This window comes from Euprymna scolopes, chromosome 22 (assembly GCF_053919585.1).
Source record: "Euprymna scolopes isolate OS-2025 chromosome 22, ASM5391958v1, whole genome shotgun sequence".
NCBI classification, from domain to species: domain Eukaryota; kingdom Metazoa; phylum Mollusca; class Cephalopoda; order Sepiida; family Sepiolidae; genus Euprymna; species Euprymna scolopes.
This window is the reverse complement of record NC_136503.1, coordinates 44,540,228-44,561,100: the sequence shown is the minus strand read 5'-3', so window position 1 is coordinate 44,561,100 and position 20,873 is coordinate 44,540,228. Positions and strand designations below refer to the sequence as shown.

The window sequence follows — 20,873 nt, the reverse complement described above, 5'->3', positions numbered from 1 at the left end:
ATAAGTCATGACTTATCTGATCTAAACTTTCTGTAAATTTATATGAGCAAACAGTTAATAAAATATGTTAAAAAACACTTTGAAATGAGTTAAAAACATATTTAATCTGAAAAGGAAACACTAGATAAATGGATAGTCCTTAATCCGCGGAGTTTCAAATACTCTCTTTCTCATCAGAGGGTAGGAATTAGCAAAATGCGGGATCGGATTTTGCATGCAGAACTATTTGATGAAACAACAAGTAAGTCAAAGATCTTACTTGAAAACAAAATAAGTTAAGCAGAGGGAATATGGTAAAGAAAAAGGTGATTACACATGAATGGATAGTCTGGTCGAAGATATGCCCATTCTTTTGGTAATTTGATAAGTTCCAAATCTCAGCGACTATTGATCAGAATTTAACAAATGAAGGCTTGTTGGAAAGGTAATGACTTGAATTGTGTAGTGGGCTATGTGACATTTGCCCTTAAGGTCGCACATTAAGGGGAGCATCCATCATCCAGAGACTATTTTTGGCACTTTTTTACAGCTATAAAATGTTTCAATCGTTGTTATTTTTTCCCCTAGTTTTGTATAAAAATTACAAAATATCTGATATCTCCCTTAAACCTCTCGCCTTGATTGAGGGAGACGAAAACTTGCTGTTATGGTTTCAAACGATCTAAAATAGCAGCAAACGGGGACTTGATGCCAAATATTTCTCATATGTCATGTCTCTCCTCTTTGGTTTTCACAGTGCATAAGGGTTATTTGACACTGGAGATATTCGTGATCGAACCCTATTTCCAAATTTGCCTCAGTTTGTGTCTAACACTTCTGCATTGCATTGTCTTCTAAAAACTTAAATTTCCATTTATATAGAATTCCTTAGTTTCATAAGACAAAATAAAATTAAACAAAGTATATTTCAATGAACGATTGAAAAGGGGTTAAATATTTCATTATTTTTTATTGATAAACTTTAATTTCGCTACTCGCTGCTTTACAATTAGCTGCAATTAGAAATTTTTGTTTTTTAAATTTTATTTTAAGACAACGTCATCATCACATTAATAGTTTGTTTTTGTTTGGGTGTTTTAAATCTCATATTGCAAAAATTGTAGACTATATTTGAAATTGCAAATATATCTTCATATGAAATTGCAATATATCTTCATATGAACAACGCCGGATGAATACCACTCGTATAATATATTTCGGTACTTGTACAGTTTAGTCAAGACATTAAAAAATAAAAATATCGAAAAAAGTTTAAATTGTACGTATCTGTTATGGAATAAAGTTCTCCGAAAAAAAAATTCACTTCGTTTCATCAAGTAGTTTTTATTTTACAGCGAAAAAACAATTTGTTATGATACCGAGAAAAGGTTCGATTTTTAGGAAGAAAACCTAGTTATTAAAGATGGGGAGGGAGTGTCGGCGCTTTACATGGAGTTATCTCCCGTGTCGTTTCTAAAATTCAAATAAAAATTTAAAACAAATCCAAGATGTCTGCCTTCAACGCGCTCTCATAAAAAACGTGTTTTTCCGCTGTAAACAAAAAAACTACTCGATCAAATTAAGTTAATTTTTTTTCGGAGATTTTCATGTCAAAACGGATACATACAATATAACCTTTTTCCCCCCGATATTTTCATTTTTTTAATGTCTTGATTAAACTGTACAAGTACCTATATTTCATATTTTATCAAAGAAAATAAGTCAGGAGACGAAAGGAGGGAGGGAATGAGAGGGGAAGAAAGAAAGAGAGAGAGAGAGAGAGAGAGAGAGAGAGAGGTATATTTACAAAATACATAAATATATAATATTATCTCTTTCTTTTGCACAATACCCTTTTTTAGTCAATAGAGATCTTCATCACTAGAAGCCAGTTGGAAGTGGCCTCTTCGCTCACAGAATCGGTGAACGGACAGGAAAACCCCAAATATAGAAAGGGCGGCCAAGACACATGCAACGGCAATAAGACATTTGCCCACTTTAAAGGCCTCCTTGCTGTTACTGTCACTTTCGTTGCGCGCAAAAGTCACATTAATACAAGGTACCCACACGCACCATCGAGATGGCGGAGGAGCTGATCTGTTCAGCTGTTGATAATCGTTTTCATCGGATAAACTTTCATAGTTGCTAGCAATGTTTGTGTTTGAAGTTGTGACTCGAGATGAAACGTCCGGTCGGTTATCGCTTCCCTCCTTTCGGTCAGGTTCGCCCGGTGATGATGGAGTTGTTGTGAGGCCGACAGTGTTCTGAACAAAGTCAGCCACAAAGATCTCTTCATCACACAGGCACGTCCGGCACGTCGGCTCTGAATCGTTTGCTTGTATGAAGCTCTCGTTTAGGGGTGGACACCCAATCGTGTGCTGTTGTAACTGTGTTTGGCGGGTAACTATTTCAGCGGGCATTGGCCGCTGCGGGTGGACTTTTTGAACTAACAGATCGTTATAAGGATCTCTCCCTTGGTCGTTGTCGTCAACGAAGTTACCATTCCGTGCTGTTATATTGATTGGGGTGTTGTTGTTGTTGTTGGTGGTGGTGGTGGTGTTACCGTTAGTTTTTCGTTGGGTCAATTTCAGAGGATTTTTAACCTTAGATTTTAAAGACGATTTTAATAGTATAGATGCTGTAACAGGAAGCAACGAATATGATGACAAGGGCGATGCGCTGTTTTGATCTCCAACGCGCAGACGACGACCATGTTGTGGTTCATTAAGATGATGTGTATTGCTCATGGTAACTGCAGTTGATATGCCTGGACGAGTGGTTAACGAAACGAACAAGTTACGAGGAGATATGGATGCGGATGGTTGCTTGGAACAGTAGTAACCGCGACACATAATTACTGTTATTATTGTTATTGTTAATGGGCACGGCCAGTTCTGGAGAGTGCGCATTCGCCATTCACTTCGCATTTTAAAAGGATAACAACAACAAAAACAACAAAAATAATATTAAATAAATATACGATGTTGAGAGTAGAAAGAAAAGACGTGAAACAGACTCAAAACTAGACAGGTCATCATCTGATAACTTCGAAGATAGACATTCACCTGTCAATGCGTTTATCTTTTAACAAAAATAATCGTAAACAAAATACGAGTTAAGAATACTTCCGGTCAGCGCCATAGCGGACGCAGAAATGAATCGCTATCTTCTAAGTAGATTATTTATACACTGCAATAATAGTTAGTTTGTTAAAAAAATTTTTTTTTTTTTTTAAAGCAAACATTAGCGAACGATTAAAAAGTAAGTTCACTTTCGTTTCTAAGATATAAAATACATTGAAGAAAGATTGTGCATATTTTCTCCTGGGTAAATATATCGTATTCGTACAATAATATAAAAAAGATGAGCCAAGACAATTGTTATTAGTAGCTAAACAATAGCTTGATAAATCTAAGTTGGAATATTTGCTTTATTGGGTCACACTTTAATTGTGAGTCGTTGCGTATCTTACCAAATCCACTATTGTACTAAATGAGAGTTAATCAACGCTTACGCTTGTTTATCTAAGTCTTTTTAGCCCCCTCTATTTACTTTAACAACAAAAAATGCATGCTAAAATACATTTTAGTTCTGGGATTGAATTTCGTTTTTAAAAAAAGACATCTTAATTGCTGTAACTTGTCGTAATTTCTAACTAACTCAACAATTCGCCCGTTCTCTCTCTCTCTCTCTCTCTCTCTCTCTCTCTCTCTCTCTCTCAACTATCTATCTATTTCTGTCTCCCCCCTCTCACAATTTATTCAAGCTTCTCCTCTGACATTTATTTATGTTTTTGTAAGCATTTCGAGAAAGAATGCCTCTCTTTTTTTATCAATGTTGCCATCTAATCTATATACGTGTATCTGTACACACCACAAACCACAAACACGTATGTAAACTAGATGGCGAAATAATGCATTTCTTTACTTCTATATCATAAAGAATAATACTATTTCTAAATAATAATAATAATAACAATAATAATATACAGGCAAATAGAGTATATTAATAGATATGCTATAGTTTATGAATGTTCTAATGAAATCAAAGTGGTCAATAAATAATGATAGTGGCTGTATTTTTTGTATATATATATATATATATATATATATATATATATATATATATATATATATATATATATATATATATATATTTAAAATCAGTTACTAGCAATCAAAATTGTTCAAACTTTTCTGGCAAGAGGTTTTTGCTCCAATCAAAAAAAAAAAAAAAATACGGGAAACAGAATCTCTAGATGTAATTGTGCACAGTACAATAAATCGTATTGGGAATTATTCCCTTTTTCTTGTGCTATTAAGAAAGGCGGGAACGGACCGTTACAAACACAGTTTGGCCTCCGATGTGTGATTATTAATTATTGTCTTTCTAATTACGGACATGTTATGCAGTAGTTACTTGTGGGCACGGAGACACTGAGTGCACAACTGCACAACGGATGTACTGAGCGTAGAATTTGCTGCTGTTTGTTTATTTTCCTACCAACATCATAACATCAACTAGAAATCAATATGTATACTTCTTTTAGCTTTAGAATTTAGAAAAATAATGATTGACGAAAAAAAAATAATAAACAAAGAAGCGTAAAAAAAAAAAATCCGCGAGAAATAGATAGAAATAAGCTTTTTTGTTTATTTTCTTTTTTGTATTCAGAAAAAGACATAAAAAGAGGAAGAAAATGAGAGAGAAGGAAACGGAGACGAACAAAACAATGCGAAATAAGAAAAAGAATTTATATAAGCCAAGAAATATTTTTAAAAATCAAATTGAACGGTGAGCGGTTAAAAAAAAAAGAAGAGGAAAAAGCAAGAATTCTGGACATTTTTTCTTTCTTTTTTTTCTTTTTTTTTTTTTTTTTTTAGTGCGCAAGCGTAAAATGATCCCAAATGTTCGTTTCGACACTTCTCACCTCACATGAATACGTGACGCGCTTTTGTGTTTATTGTGGGTTGTTGCATTTTTTTTTTTTTTTTTTTTTTTTTTTGCTATTACTTTGTCCCGTCTTTTGTCCAACACACAGCGTTGGTTTAATTAATATATTTGTCCAGATCAGTCAACTGAAATAAAAAGCGAATGGGAATCCTAGAATAGTATAATATATCTCTCCTCAATCGCTATCGCGAAAGAAACAGCAAAAAGATCGTCTTTAGCAGCCCTCGTCGACGAAAAGTATTAAAACCGCTCCAAAGAATGTTTAGCGTAAGCAGTAGTTGCAACAATGACAGGACACACCGGCGATAATAGTAGGAATAGTGGGCAGAGTGCGCTCATTTATTTTGACCCCCCCCCCCACGTTCCCCACCTTAATCTATTGTCTTATATATTGGAAGACACCATCTATTCCCATATTGCATTCCGATTTGCTTTTTTTTACATCCCACTTAGCTCTCACTCCCATTTGGAGACCGATCGGATTGTTTTCGGATCTCCCGGAAAACTTAGCAGAAAGGAGGGGTCTTGCTAACTTTCATCACCAGCATTTTATTTTGTTCATTATTTTTCTTTTTTTGGGTGATTTTTTTAAATGTTGTTCCACTCTCCAACACGACTTATGTACACTTTCTTTTTGTAAATAAAATTTAATTGCAACCAATTTTATTTTAAGACAACGTCATCATTACATTAATAGTTTGTTTTTGTTTGGGTGTTTTAAATCTCATATTGCAAAAATTGTAGACTATATTTGAAATTGCAAATATATCTTCATATGAAATTGCAATATATCTTCATATGAACAACGCCGGATGAATACCACTCGTATAATATATTTCGGTACTTGTACAGTTTAGTCAAGACATTAAAAAATAAAAATATCGAAAAAAGGTATTATTATTATTTTTTTTAATTTTGAAGGATCAAGCCAGAGAGTGAATGCGGTATTTCGGTAAAAGTGTTTAGCGTAATGTATGTACAAAAAGTTTTTTGTTTGATTTTTTTTGTAAAATTGCATGAACCCCCTCCCAAAATGATTTGGGCTTCATGCTTAAGACAAAAAATGAATTTGTGATCATTGTTTTTTATTAAAACTTTTGTTGAAGAAATCAATATCCTCGATATGACCTTGCAATGCATCTGGTGATGAGACTCCAATTTTAGGAGCTTTGGGGAGTGTGGAGTAACTACTTAGTTACCATTAATCTCAGATCCCCATAAGTCGGAGTATAGATGCTAGTCTTAGCGGAGAGTGTTAAGACCAACTCCTATAATTTTATTTATATGTAACGACAACCATCGCACGAAAAGAAAAACAAAACTTTTTTATATAACAACAACGGAAGAATTTATTCAATTAGCTTCTTTTTTTTTTTTTTTTTACATCGTGGTCACCACTTATCAAGGCCCAGAAGCCACTCAGAAATAAGGGTTATTGCAAGTACAGTACGTTAGTGTGGAGATTTGATGAAGTGTTTACTTAAGGGGGACGGTTCATTAGGAATTTGTTAACGTTGGACTTGAAGACATCCAGGTTGTAGTCAGGTGGGAAGCAGGCAGACGGAACAGAGTTCCACAGGCGTGCAGTTCTAAGAAAGAAGCTTTGTTCATGGAATCCACGTTTGGTATAGATGGAAAGAAATTGGACATTGTCCGAGTGAGGAAAGTCTGTGAGCAGTTACCTTCAGGCGAAAATAATTGGTGCTTGGGCGTCCATTGAATAGGGGCGTTGCTTTCAGGTACCTCTCTGGTGATGGACTATGATTCCCAAAGGAGGTGAAGTAGTCCTTTTTATGTCTCATGGAATAAATGCACCCTGTAGACTGATTGATAAGTGTGTAACCAATCACCTAACAGGGGCATTTCTCCGAGAGAAAAATAAGTCATTATTTATGACTGCGACCGTAATACCTATCAGGGTCCCATCCATGCATTAAATAGAATTTTTACCAGACACTACACTAAGCTACCTCGAACACCTTTGGGCAAGATGTCCGCCTCCGCACCACAAAACTACCCTTTAATCTATCTTTCCTTATCTTTGCTACACTTTTCTGCCTATTCCATTCCCCAACGCTATCAACGTCCCTTCCTTTCTAAACTGTCTGGCGTGCAGAGAAGTTTCTCAGGGCAGGTGTTCAAGTAAAAAAAAAAAAAAAAAAAAAAAAACCGTGTCTTGGTGGTGCACAGGCCTATAATACGCTCTGAAAAGAGCACTTTTAAAACAGGAGTAAAAGAGACAGGTACTTAGGCACCTATAGCATTCCCCTCTCTGCACGCCCCTGGTCCTAGGTATGACGCAAAACTGTATCCAATGGTGACGCTCCAATTTGAGAGCTTAGAAGAGTGTGGACTCGACCAAAGTTTCTTTGCTAGAACTGTCCATCTATGGAACACAATACAGTGCGGCGTCTTACCACCTAACTAAAACATGATCGCTTTCAAATCTAATGTAAACAAGTTCTAGTTGAGCCGTCCTCTTAAATAATCAAATTTACCCAAATTGCCACCACTGCCTATCATCACGGTGGTGTCTCACCGACTACCTGACACACATTGACTTTTATTCTTGAGTGGACTTTTGGCCTTGATAAATGGTGACTACCCTTGAAAAAAAATATTTTAGTTACAACTCTGAAATTATGTGATAGTCAGAGCTTTAGTCAAGCTTAGCTTTACAGAAAGGAGCGTGTTCTTTTTAGCTCAAGCTAAGAAGCAGTGAACTCATTTTTTATCCATCAGTGGCGAGGCAAGTAAATAAAGGTTTACTTGAAAAATGATGTTTGAAGTATTATTTAATTATTGGAATTCTTTTGAGGTGAGTAATTTGTATATTTTATTTATTTATTTATTTGCAGGCTATTATTTTAATCTTTTTATATAAAAAAAAAAAAAAACTGGGTTTGTATTACATAGATTCGAAAAAGTTATCAAAAAACAAATATATAACAAATAAATGTTATCAAAGATAAGTTACTTTTCTACCTAACTGGATACTTTTTTAGTGTTTTTATTTAATGTAACATGTTTATTCAGCTCGAAAAACATACAGTGTTTATCGATCTATTGGAAAATGTAAAATGGCGGCCGACTCTCTCTTGAACACGGTAAGTTTGGGAAAATTAGTTTAAAATATAAAAAAAAAAAACCTACACAAAATACTGTTAGAAACTTGCTCAATATGTTACTGTGACATAGGCTGACATATATTCGGTGGGTTTCTAACAGTATTTTGTATAGTTTCTTATTTTTAACTCATTTTCCCAAATTTACCGTGTTCAAGAGAGAGTCGAACGTCACTTTAAATTTTCCAATACATTGGTAAACACTGTATATTTTTCGAGCTGAATAAACATGTTATATTAAATAAAAACACTAAAAAAGTATCCAGTTAGGTAGAAAAGTAACTTATCTTGCCTTTGATAACATTTATTTGTTATATATTTGTTTGTTCTTTTTTGACAACTTTTTCGAATCTATGTTTATAGTAAAACAAACTAAAAACAAAACTAAATAAAAAGATGAGGATAATAGTCCGCAAATAAATAAATAACTAAAATATACAAATTACTCATCTAAAAAAAAATCCAATAATTAAATGATATATACCATTCGGTATAGACCCGACAATAGAAGATCAGATAACAAAAACTTGGATTTATAAGACACAAAAAAAAAAAATCCGACCGTGATCTTCCTTTGGGGCTTGTGGTGCAGTGGATAGAGACATTGAATCTCTACAGTTCCAGGTGCACATTGTTTGAAGGCAGCGGTTTCAATCCTACCCAAAGCCGGCCAAAGGATTAGTTGGCCAAAACGTGGTGAGACGACAACAACTATAGAAGGCAGTAATTACTGAAGATACAGATGAAGATCCAGCATTCCTGTCCCGTTGCAGTTAATAGCCTGACGAAGGCCAGAGGAATAGTTGGTCGAAACATTGTGAAACAACAACTGTAAAAAGATAAGGATAATAGTCCGCAAATAAATAAATAAAATCTTTCGACAGGTTATTTTAAGGTGCAGATGGCTTTGGAAAAGGAGCTGATCCTTTTTTTTATTTTTTTTAAGGAGTAGGAATCACTGTAAGAAATTCTGCAGAAATAAGCAAGCCTTTTATTTGATGGTTTCTCCGCCCACAGATTTATTTTAACCAATCAAATTGCATGTTATAACTAACTGCCGAGAATGTTCTTCGGCGCCAAATTCCCTTTTACAGATCAGAATCCAGGAAGTCGTCGAGTTGGACACGCGTGGGTTTCTGACTCGAATCCTAGAAGACACAGGGAGGAACAGATTGGATTTCTCACTCGGATCGAGGCAACGAAATTACTTGTTGCATCGAGACGTTTTAAATGCCCAAATGTGGAGCAGAAATTTTATTATTGCAATTACCAATGCCCTTAAGTAGGGTGAATTTTTATTTGCACGTTTGTGCTTCAATTTGAAGTCTGTAAAGACGAATTTAAGGTCTACTGTTTGACCTGCCATTGCCTGCCATTGCCCGCCATTGGGCAGTTTCTACATGGACTCCTCATGCATGTCCAGCGACTTGGAAGTCGAAAACATCTCCAACCTGCACATTCCTTCGTCAGCGGGAATTCTACCCAGCCGTTATCGGAGACGAACTTCGGGAATGTTACCAGCCCAAAATAGCAGATAGCTGAAGATGATGCATCTTTTGCAACCATGGACTTTTTTTACTTTAATAAAATTTACGTTAAATTTTTAAGGTGAGCTTATTGTAATTTCTGTATGGTTTTCTTTCATTCTACCAGGGGCAAAAACCTTGTGAGAGAAATCTCACACCACTCCTAAACAAACAGAGCGGGTAAAGCTCCTGTAGTAGTACATATGAGGACAGCATCCATGCGGTAAATGTAAATTATCAATTACGGATTATTTTTTGTTATGCTTCTGAGATGAGGATCGATAATTTGGATTATTAGGATTATTGTTCTATATTGTGGATAAAGTATTAGGTAAAATTCGTTCTAAATTACACTCTTCTGGAGGGAAAAGGTTCAATCATCAGTGCGGGCGATACTAAGAATACAATTGTGTATTACTTAAGATTTATACCTCGTCATGACTGATGAAAAAAAAAATATATATGCTACTCCCATGGATTAAATAGAATGTTCCGTTCAAAATATTGTGCAGATTCCCGAGTTCGACAGAAAGATTTCACAGTTCGACAAGATATAGCTGAAGAAAGTCGGGGGTTACATGAACCGAAACGTTGAATATAAGAATAATAGTTTAATAATACAAATAATGCTGACTATTTGTTTACAAAATTTATGCAAACAAAAACAAATTAATCTACATGCCACTCATATAAAAAAAACATGGTTCCGGCATAAAATGACCTTTTTTCTTCCCCCCCCCCCCAATGTCCCTCGGCACAAATGAAATTTTATTAATATTGTTATCTTTTTTGTATTTTTTTATATAAATAAAAAATGTTTTAAAATTAGGTTCAAGTAGGAACAACCACCCCCTCTCACCACACACATAAAAGGGTAACCATGATAAAAGATGCTGGCCGAGAGAGAAATCTTTTAAAATTTCCAATAGAGACGAGATGGATCAACCAACCTCACCATCCCCCCCCCTTCTTTTTGAGTTGGCCTTGTGCCTAAATTTTTTGTTCATTTTCCCAATTGTATTTTTATCCTGTGAATAAAAAATTTAATATCCCAAAGTGTAGTATCTGTTCCGGCAGATGCTGCAATCAAAAACCGTTGTCCTTGTGGCATTTGGTCCATGTAGGGGCAACCCTATATACCAAATGGCTCTCACTATCCAGCTCCCATTTCTCACCTCTCGGGAGTTGGTTTCCTTTTCCCTTCTCCCTCCCCCATCTCTCCACATTAAAAAACGGCCTTGTGCCTAATTTGCTCAGTGGGGAAGCATATAAATACAGCACCACCACCCCTACTACAACAACTGACGAGAAGTTTTTTGGCACTTCTACAGAATTGAGACGAGATTTTGTAGTCGATGAATGGAGTTTTCAGATAAAAAAACAATAGTTTCAACTGATTTTTTTTTTTTTTGTCAATTCTTATAAATTGTAATGGTAGCTTCCAAATTATACAGTGGAAATTACCTGAATATTACTGAATTATTAAACAAAACAACTTTAATTGTGTTAGGAGGTGAAAAATTGCCGCCATCTTAAATCAAATCAAAACGGAAAATTACCTCCCTTTTGAACTTTCCTGTGTTTTACAATCGTTTTCATCAAATTCTATTTTTCATTTTTTTTAATAAATAATTTTCTACCTTATCGATTTTCGTAATTTTTTTTTTATATAATCATCTTAAAAATACGAGGAATATGTAGATGCCATTGTTTTCATGTGAAATTCAGTATTACGATTTCCGAAATTTTGTCCCAATAGTGTAGAAGCGCCGTTTCTTTTTCTTTTTTTTTTTTAAGCAAAAAATGTTTATCTACAAATTTTGGACTATTTATTTATTTCGTCTTGTGAAAATGTCAACAACGAAGTATAATGTGTCCAGGTTGTCTGTAAGAAAAAATAATAACACAGACAAGTATTCATGCGATTTATAAGGAATAAACAAGCTGAAACAAAAACCAAAATATGAAGACTCACAATCAACGCCAGCAGGTCATAATTCTTTTTACAACGATAAAAACCTTTAATATATTACTCTATTAACCTCTAATTATTTATAAAAGAAATCCTGCGTTAGATATAATAATCTTGGGCAGCACCGTGCCTGGACAGCTAATCTATATATCTATAAAAGTAAGAATGTGTGTGTGAAAATCACATTCTCGATGAGAACAGTAGTCCAATGAATCCAAATAATACGAATAACGAATCTTCATCTCAAAAATTCAGAAACGTAAATTTTTTTAATAATTCAGTAAAATTAAATGATGGGGAAATTAATTTTTACAAAATATTATTTGATTGAATCGCGTTTTGAGTGTAAATTTAAGATCTTTTTCTAAAAAAAAAAATACCCAATCTTTTGTTTTAACACTGACGAGAACTTTAGAGTATATTTTCACCTGTGGATTTCAAAGTGATCAACTTGAAAATCTATATTATATTTCTCTTAGTCTGTCTGTCTGTCTGTCTGTCTGTCTGTCTGTCTGTCCGTTTCATTTGGTCTTGGAAACTACTGGGCCGATCTGGCTGTAATTTTGTATGAACATTTGTTATGATAAGGTGCAGCGAACTAAGTATTATTGTATCAGTTCAATTCACAGTTAGTGGTTAATAGGTATTAATAAGAGTTAGTACTTAAGTTGCATTATTTTTTTTTGGAAACAACTGGGTAAGTGTAATGAATTAAGTACGTATTATGAATAAAGATTAGTTGCATTTTTTTTTTTTTAACTACTGGGTCTTTAGTATGATAAACTGCAACGAACTAAGTGCGTATTATGAATCAACGTATGTAATACTTACTATGGCAAAGGTCCGAACAGGGCATGATGACTCTGCCCTGGTAGCATTTTGGAAAGAAAATGGCACAGGTAAAATGAAGAATAGTGGGCCCTGTACAACCATAATGAAGAGCCGCATCCAAGAATTGTTCCATCATAGACTTGGCTTGTTCTTGGTTGTAAGTATTCATTTGGGCATCCATTCTTGTGTAATTATAGCCATAGTTGAGACACGGTTCATGAATAATGACTTGACAGTTGGCAGTTTTTCCTGAAAAAAACAGAGCATGAAATGAATAAAAAGATAAAGCATGCCAAACAATACGTGACAAACAAATCATTACTTACCATAGAATATAAACAGACATTTCGGTTTAAATAAAAGAAACTGGAATCTTGGGAAGATCTCCATCATTCCAGTAATTATACGAGTAACCAAACTCATGAAAAAGAATTTCAAAAACTACTGGGCGAATATACCCGGTAAATCAAGTGCAAGCGAGATACAACCAATTGTACTTAAAGGGACACTTAGAATCTTAAAAAGATCTCTCGGTTGGAATGTATGAGATAGTAGGTGGATGTCTGGCATCCGATAGGATGCTCCATCTCCAGCTTGAACAAAATGATATGAGAATTATTTAAATGGTTGTAAATTTAGCGGTTTTGAGTTTGTAGCATTGGTGTGCAGAGGAGAGTTGCACCGGGATGGTGCCTATGGCATTCAAATTGGGAGCCATTTAATTATATTAGAATAAGCTCCCATTCTGAGAATATTTCTTATAGTGTAATCTTTAGAGCATTCAATCAAGAAGTTGGATCCAGACATCACAAAAGCATCACACGTCCTTCGCACGCCATTTTTTTTTTTTTTTTTTTGTTGGAATGCCTAATTTGCATATTTTGCTTAAAAAATTTTTTTTTTTTTTGGGGGGGGGGGGTCAGTTTTAAATCGGATCTTTTTTTATCTTAAAACAGTTTATTTTATTCATGGTTTTTAATTACTTTGTTTACTGAATTACAGTCATTTTCTGTTGTGTACTAGGTGGTTTTAAAGTCAGAGATTTCGATTGGCCATGCTGACCAAAGCTGGTGCTACCAGATCAGACTATCTGAAGATACTGACTTACTGACTAAAAATGCATTAAACGGTGATGTCATTGTTTTCCTTTCTCTTTGCAAAACTCAATCATGTTCTGCAAAGTCAAAAACAAAAACAATTTTTTTCTATAAAACAACCAACCCAAACACCATTAATAAATATTTGGAGATTTAAACAACTTGAAGCATAAAACCTTTTTCCAAAATTACTGGATTCTGCATTAAATACACAAAAGGGTTGATATACCGTAAAAACAAACACCCAAACCAAACATCATGAATAAATATTTGAAGATATAAACAACTTGCATTAAATAACAAAGAAAAGGTTGATATGCTGTGAAACAAAACAACCAAACCAAATTGTACAGACAAGAAAACGTTATCGGGTGACGACAACAATGACAACGACAACAACAGCAACAACAAGAACAAGTTTTCACCCTATTGGGGAGGGTGAGTCGATTTCCTCTGAAAGCAAAAGTTGCTAGTGGATAAATTCACAAGCGGTCCTCAGATGCATGTATATCCCGTTCAAAGACAATAATAACGTTAGGTTTTGGAGTTCTTGGTGTTGACGTCCTCCAACATACATTGTCTGGTATTCCCAAATGGGTAAAGTATAATTATTTTGACACACCGGTTCTCGTTAGATCATTGAACCTGGTCAATACAAGAAGAAGAAGAAGAAGAAGAAGAAGAAGAAGAAGAAGAAGAAGAAGAAGAAGAAGAAGAAAATCTGTTTAACTCTGACAACTGAAAGAATATCAGAAAATCTTTCCAAATTTTTTAAAATGTTTATAAATTTGAATACGGATATATAATAGCTTATGTGGATAAATGACCCAAATGCAATAGGCAAAATTGTATGTATCAAGAATTACTTTGGCGGCTAGTGACAATTTACAGCATCATTTGGCATAATGGTTAGCATGTTCTCTAAGGGGCTCGGAGACTGAGGTTCAGTCCTCAATCGATTCATATCAAAGATTTGAAAAATGATACCTGATGCCACACTTAGCATTATAAGGTGAGAATCAAGAATAAGAGGAACAATTCAGGGAAAAGAGTGACTGTATGTGAAGAATTCATGAACAATGACTGTATGTGAAGAAAGACAGGGTTTGGTAAATATTGAAAAGTGCATGAACAATGCAAATGAAATACGAGAAAAAAATACATCAGACAAAATACAGAAAGGCTGATTACAGCCATCAAAATCACTACCAAGATGAATAATGTGAAAATCAATGAAATGAGGAACAAAAATGCAAAAAAATAAAGTTTGAAGAGAAATGGTGACATCTCTATGTGCTTCGGCAAATTACAGCTCTGTGACTTCTGATTTACAGGTGTTTGAACTGAGTCAGGTGTAAAATGGAGCTTGTTTAGTGTTGCGCAGTGATCTGCTTTTTGTATTTGAAAGGATGCACACCACAAGAGACTTCCAGGTTTCTGACACCCTTCCAGAAGTGAGAATGCATTGAGTGATCGATGATGAATTTGGAGATGTGCCAAGAAGATGAGTCAAATTTTTTTAAAAGACTAATTACACATAATTAAACCTGATTTTCAACAGTTACCAAAGGAAGCAACGAATGCTGGTGACTTGTTGTCACTCAGATTCCAGGGATCACCATCTGCTGTTTCTAGTGTGACTTGTATGAAACCTCTTAGTAAGTAATGCTGAAAACAGCTGAAATTTTAAGGAAAAACCTTGAATGCAGAAACTAATCCATATGAGCTAACCGGCTGTATACAAACTGAAACAGAAGTGAAAAAAAAATGAATCCCACATAGAACCAAGAAAACTGAAACTGCAAAATTGTAAATTAACTACGCCTCCTCCACTCCAAAAAGTTGTAGTGTCGAAATCAACTGGCACTACACTAAATAGTTGTAAAGGATCAAGGAAACCAAGGAGAGAAAGCACTACCCAGACCTCAAGTGGATGAATGCAAAGAAGACTGAGACCTTGAGGAGGCTTGTTACTACTCAAATTCCAATGAAGATCAATGGTTGTTGCCAGTGTAAGTCAATGGCAAACGGCTGTTGCGATAATGCAAATTCATTTGCAAGGGTTATCGAAAGAGGTAGAAAGTAGTGGAAATCTGGGGAAGCCTTGTTATCACCTAGACTCCAGGGAACACCGGTTGCTGTCAGTGAGCAATCTGATGATGACCCGTGTGAGAACTGCTAACAAATAATAATAATAATAATAATGATAATGATGATGATGATGATGATGATGATGATGATGATGATAATAATAATAATAATAATAATAATAATAATAATAATAATAAGAAGAAGAAGAAGAAGAAGAAGAAGAAGAAGAAGAATTTTTTTTTTGTTTACTCACGTGGTTCGGTCTCCCGTACAAGCTGTGTCAGTGTTGTTTCGGTTGTGGAGATGACTGATATTAAACCCGTGTCATTAATCTTTTTGTCAGCGTTCAACGTCACTAAGCTGTCATTTTCTGTGACGGTTCTGTTAGTCGCCATGGCAACTGGGGTTGCCGTTACATCAATCCATGGATCTGTCGTTAAATTGGACGAATCCATCAAAACATTGTTCAAGCCGTCAGATTTTGCAAAATCATTTTCAGGGGACATCGATTTGTTAACCAAGTCGGCCAGCCCCGGATCTTGTGTTGCTTTCCTGCTCGCCTTATCCGGCTTCTTCTCTTCGGTATCAATTTCATTTGGACCGTTCCGATCTTTATTTGAAACATTTGCTATGGTTCTACCATTTTTCGTTCTTACAGGTTTTGTTTCTTTGACTTCTTTGTGATTCTTAGAATCAGCAATATGGGGGTTTCTACCGTTCTGCTTAATAGCAGTATTATTGAATTCGATCGATTCATTAATATTAATCCTTTGCATTAAATCACTGTCGATATTAGTTAAATCATTATTATTGCTTGTATTTGAATTGAATGGCGGTGCTGGTAACCCTTTTATATCCCATGCTGGTTCTGATTGATTAGGAAATAAATTTTCGTAGTTTTCAACGTCGATCGGTTGAATAATCGATTTATTCAAAGTGTTTTTGCTTTCTTCATTTAAGTTTTTATTTGGAATGGAAAAATCACTGGCGTTTCTATAATTCTTCCCCTTCCTGTTATTCACTGAACTTTGAATTATATTCTCGATTGATTTATCGTGAGTTTTTCTCCATTTTGTCTTTCGTCGGTCAAGAGGATATGTATTTTCTAAATCCAGCACCATGCCCCTGGATCGAATTTCTGGAGAGAGGGAGAGAGAAAAATAAAGGCAAAATAAGATTTAAAACAGATTAACTTTTTTTTCTATAAAATAACTATACAGAAGTTACTATTTGAGTTGTCCAAAAAATTCTGGATTTATTCAGATGACAATAATTTTCAGTAAATTTCCATTTCTTAATACTTTTTGGAATTTCCAATATCTCCATTATCGCCATTATAATGCTTAACTTAAACAACTTATCAAGCAACTCTTCCAGGGCGACTTCCAACTTCTAAGTGGAATTTCAAAACCATCTCCATGCAACCATAGCACTTTCGTTACAACACCATCATATTCGATTTAATGTACGTTTTACATGCTAGCATATGTTGAATGGCTTCCAAACCAACCTATTTCTGGCCAGGTCTTTATTTATCCCTCTTTCTCTCAAATCTTTCATTATCAATCCCCCCCCCACATTTTTCTTGGCCTTCCCCTGCCAACTGAGAATACTTCCTCAACTGTTTTGCATCTATTAACCCAAGCACTCTCGTCCATTCGCTTAGTGTGATTAAACCAACGAAGTCTCCTGTCTGAACACAACACCCACTGAACTGTACTACCCAGATTTAATCTTCCTCTGAGGTGATTAGAGCAAATCTTGACGTTAATATTCGCACACATGTGTATGTGTGTAATGTACTACTCACAATGTAATGAACTAGCGGGACCCATGCTTGGCATTTCCGATAAATTGGAAAAAAAAACCCAAGAAACTCCTTTATGAAATTTTGAGATGAGGATTTGTTATTCGTATTATTTGGATTCATCAAACTACTATTCTCATCTGTCATTTTCACAATGCTTCAGTCAATGTAACCCCCCGACCTTCTTCGGGTGCGTCTTGTTGAACTCGGAGCAATTCCATCTAAATTCCTGAGTTTCATAGAAATATTTTCGAGTTCAACAAGATACACTTGAAGAAGGTCGGAGGTTACGTCGACCGAAACGTTGTGAAAATGGCGCTCAAGATGAGAACAATAGTTTGAAGATTCCAAATAATAAGAAGAAACTCCTTTTCTCAACTCTGAATCCCATATTACTATTTTTATCCAAATGCTTTAATTTCTATTTTTTGTTCACCCAAATTGAATGAAGAGTGTCATCAATAAAATCATTACATCCAAGTTGCTTGTTTTATTGGAGTAATGTGTTCTTTAATTATTATTCTATATAAATAGTAACGGGCACGTCAACGTTGGTTTAATTTGCTGATAATAATGTACATCCTCACCTCAGTGTAAGCACATAGAGGGATGGGGCTATTTTTCGGCGATAGGAGGATAATATTTTTTTTTCATTAAAAATAACAAAATAATTAATAAGAAAGCATATCTGTTATAAATGTGTAATCCCATTCCTCCACAAAAAAAAAAAAAAATATCTTACCTGACAGGACCATGTTCAGAATAATTATAAAAACAAGTGTGTGTGTGTGTGTGTGTGTGTGTGTGTGTGTGTGTGTGTGTGTGTGTATATATATATATATATATATATATATATATATATATATATATATATATATATATATATATATATATATATATATAAACAAGTTTGTTCTTTTGCTAACACTTCTATCTTTACTGCGTTTATTTGTAAAGGTCAATAAATAAAATAGTATCATTATTTGGATTATTTTTCTCCCTCTCTTTTTTTTTCTAAGTTTTTATGATCTGAATATGTAATATATGATATGATAGGAAGAGCCTCTCTCTCTCTCTCTCTCTCTCTCTCTCTCTCTCTCTCTCTCTCTCTCTCTCTCTCTCTCTCTCTCTCTCTTAACTTTCACTCTTGCTACTAGTACTAAGGATATCGTTGAAGTTTCGGCAGAATACAACGAGTTGCAAAAGTAAAAGGTAAACTGCACAAACTCGTGTTTATGCCCTCTCTCTCTCTCTCTCTCTCTCTCTCTCTCTCTCTCTCTCTCTCTCTCTCTCATTCTAAGTCAACGGGCTATAACTTTTGCCCGTTTTTAACGGACTTAAAAGTCTAGTATCACCGCTAACTATAATAATAAAAAAAAACTTAGTGTGTGATTCAACGCGTCGTCTAGTTAATTAATATGTACAAGTTAAAGAAAAGAAAACTAGATAAAAGATTCTCGTCTACTTACGAAGGACTCGAATAGTGAAGGGTTTTAATTTCAGCGCAGTTGCGCGCTCTGTTATTGTAGACGTTATGTAATCGACAATTTGATCTTCGAGGGATGTTACTTTGTCTAAGAATGGAGGCATCATGTATAGGGCTAAGTTTTTGTCGCTATGTTTTCGTGGAATCTTATCCAGGGAGGAGTTGAAAATTACCAGGAACTTGACTCTAATGCTGCCAGGGCTGAAAAAAAAAAAAAAAAAAAAAAGAAAGAAATTAAAAAATGGTCGAAAAACGAAACACAAAATGAATACACGGTCAGTGAGGATGACGAAAAAGTGTCAAAGGCATTTGCAAGAGCAGAACAAATGATGTCTTCATCGAGGGGGGGGGTATCCTCAAATAAAAGAATGACATGATAGTAAACATGTGCCAGCCATTTACCTGGCAAAGCTTAAGTAAGTGTTCATACAAGTCGAGGATACGTCCTCGACAATCATCCCGACAGTGACTTTGTTGCTGTTGAAATCCACCTTCTCAGGCTTTATCTTCTCTCTGGAAAGGGGTTAGCTTATTGCTAATCATTTGAGAAATGCCGACCGAGCTACTCAGGTATTTTTGTAGGCCAGAATATCTTGACTGTGTGACATGGTTATTTAAAAATATTTTCAAGCTATTACATTGTTGAATAGAAAATAATTTATGATTTGAATCAAAGTTAAAAAGCAAGAGACACGTACTATAGTTTAGTTTTAGCTCCTAAACCAAAGGAAAACACTAATTTTTATTCATGCGTCCATGTCAAGACAAATGAGGTAATGGTAGAGTGACTGGAAGATGGTTTTCATAATTTAGAATTCAACTCTCTTGCGAACTTTCTCTACTCTTTCGCCACTCTATCGTTATTTACATGATTGGGTTCCAATCGATAACCCACCCCTTTCTAATAAAACGTTTAAAACAAAACGTCGTCTAGCTACAACCGCTGTAAATAATTTCATTTTTTTCCTTCTGTTTAACTAAAACATAACTTCCATGAGCAATGTTTCTTTCCAAGAACTATTAATCCATAGAATACAATGCCACAGAGCTGCTTCCCAGCACAGTCGCTTTTAAGCCCAATGTTAAGAAGTTCTTGTTGAGCCGTCCTCTTAAATAATCAAATTTTGTCCAGTTATAAGTATATATATGGCATAATCATGTTGACACACCAGTTCCCGTCAGATCACCGAAGTTAAGCAACGTTGAGCCTGGTCATTACTAAAATGAGTGACCAATTTGGGAAGTCCAGGTGCTGTATGTAGGAGGACGTCGACACCTCCCTGCAAAAAGTTGCAAAAACCTAACGTTGTCATCTCCCCTAACGGGGATATACATGCGACTGGGGACCGCTTGTGAATTTAATACTCCCATGAAACTTCCTCCTTCGGCCAGTTAAACCCTGTGTAGGGTTGGTGCTGATTGCACGCACAGTTATAAGTATCGTTTCAGATCCTCAAGGTGTTATCTCATCATCCACCTGACAAATTCATTAACCCTTATCCTTGAGCTGCTTTTAGATCTTGATTAGTGGTGACCAGTTAATACATTAAAAAATATTTTTTTGGTCCATCATGCAGAGTGAATAAAGAAAAGGTCACTGAAGGGAATTGAATTTTGCTATATTGTAAGTTGCTTTAAATTCCACTAATGCAATCCAGGACTTCAATGTAAGCCATAGCATTCTTCGTTGAGAAATTCAGCAAAGGTTAGAAAATAGGTCATGATCTTTCTCGTCGTTCATCATGCAAAACAGATAAAATATATCCTAAGATAAAATCCTTGGGAAATTATGAATTTCGAATCATATTTCTTTGACTTTTCACTAATAATCTTCTGAGAAGTTTGAAAAGTTATATGAGTGAATTAAGCCTTACTTAAAAAATAAATTTCAAAATTAGTCATTTGTCTTTGCCGACTTAGGATATTCAAAGTGATTTTTCTTGAACCTTATTCAACTTATCTCTCCAAATTATACTGGCAACAAAGTAATGAACTCTTCAGTTATG

General features: G+C 35.0%; 1 protein-coding gene and 1 pseudogene across 3 annotated transcripts in view; one reads left to right on the top strand and one right to left on the bottom strand.

The window, feature by feature from the left end:
• Positions 1 to 20,873, bottom strand: part of LOC145243388 (uncharacterized) — a 99,393-nt gene that overhangs the window by 50,696 nt on the left and 27,824 nt on the right. For 2 of the 3 annotated variants that reach the window (XM_080106226.1, XM_080106225.1), the window contains exons 6-8: positions 18,851 to 19,068; positions 15,828 to 16,712; positions 12,387 to 12,635 (exon numbers count right to left, since the gene is read on the bottom strand). In XM_080106226.1, the coding sequence (XP_079962352.1) occupies positions 12,387 to 12,635; positions 15,828 to 16,712; positions 18,851 to 19,068 (1,352 nt within the window). Of the gene's footprint in view, positions 1 to 12,386; positions 12,636 to 15,827; positions 16,713 to 18,850; positions 19,069 to 19,269; positions 19,454 to 20,873 lie in introns of those variants that run through there. The other variant, XM_080106227.1, reaches the window with a different exon arrangement.
• On the top strand, positions 20,010 to 20,128 carry LOC145244018 (5S ribosomal RNA; annotated as a pseudogene).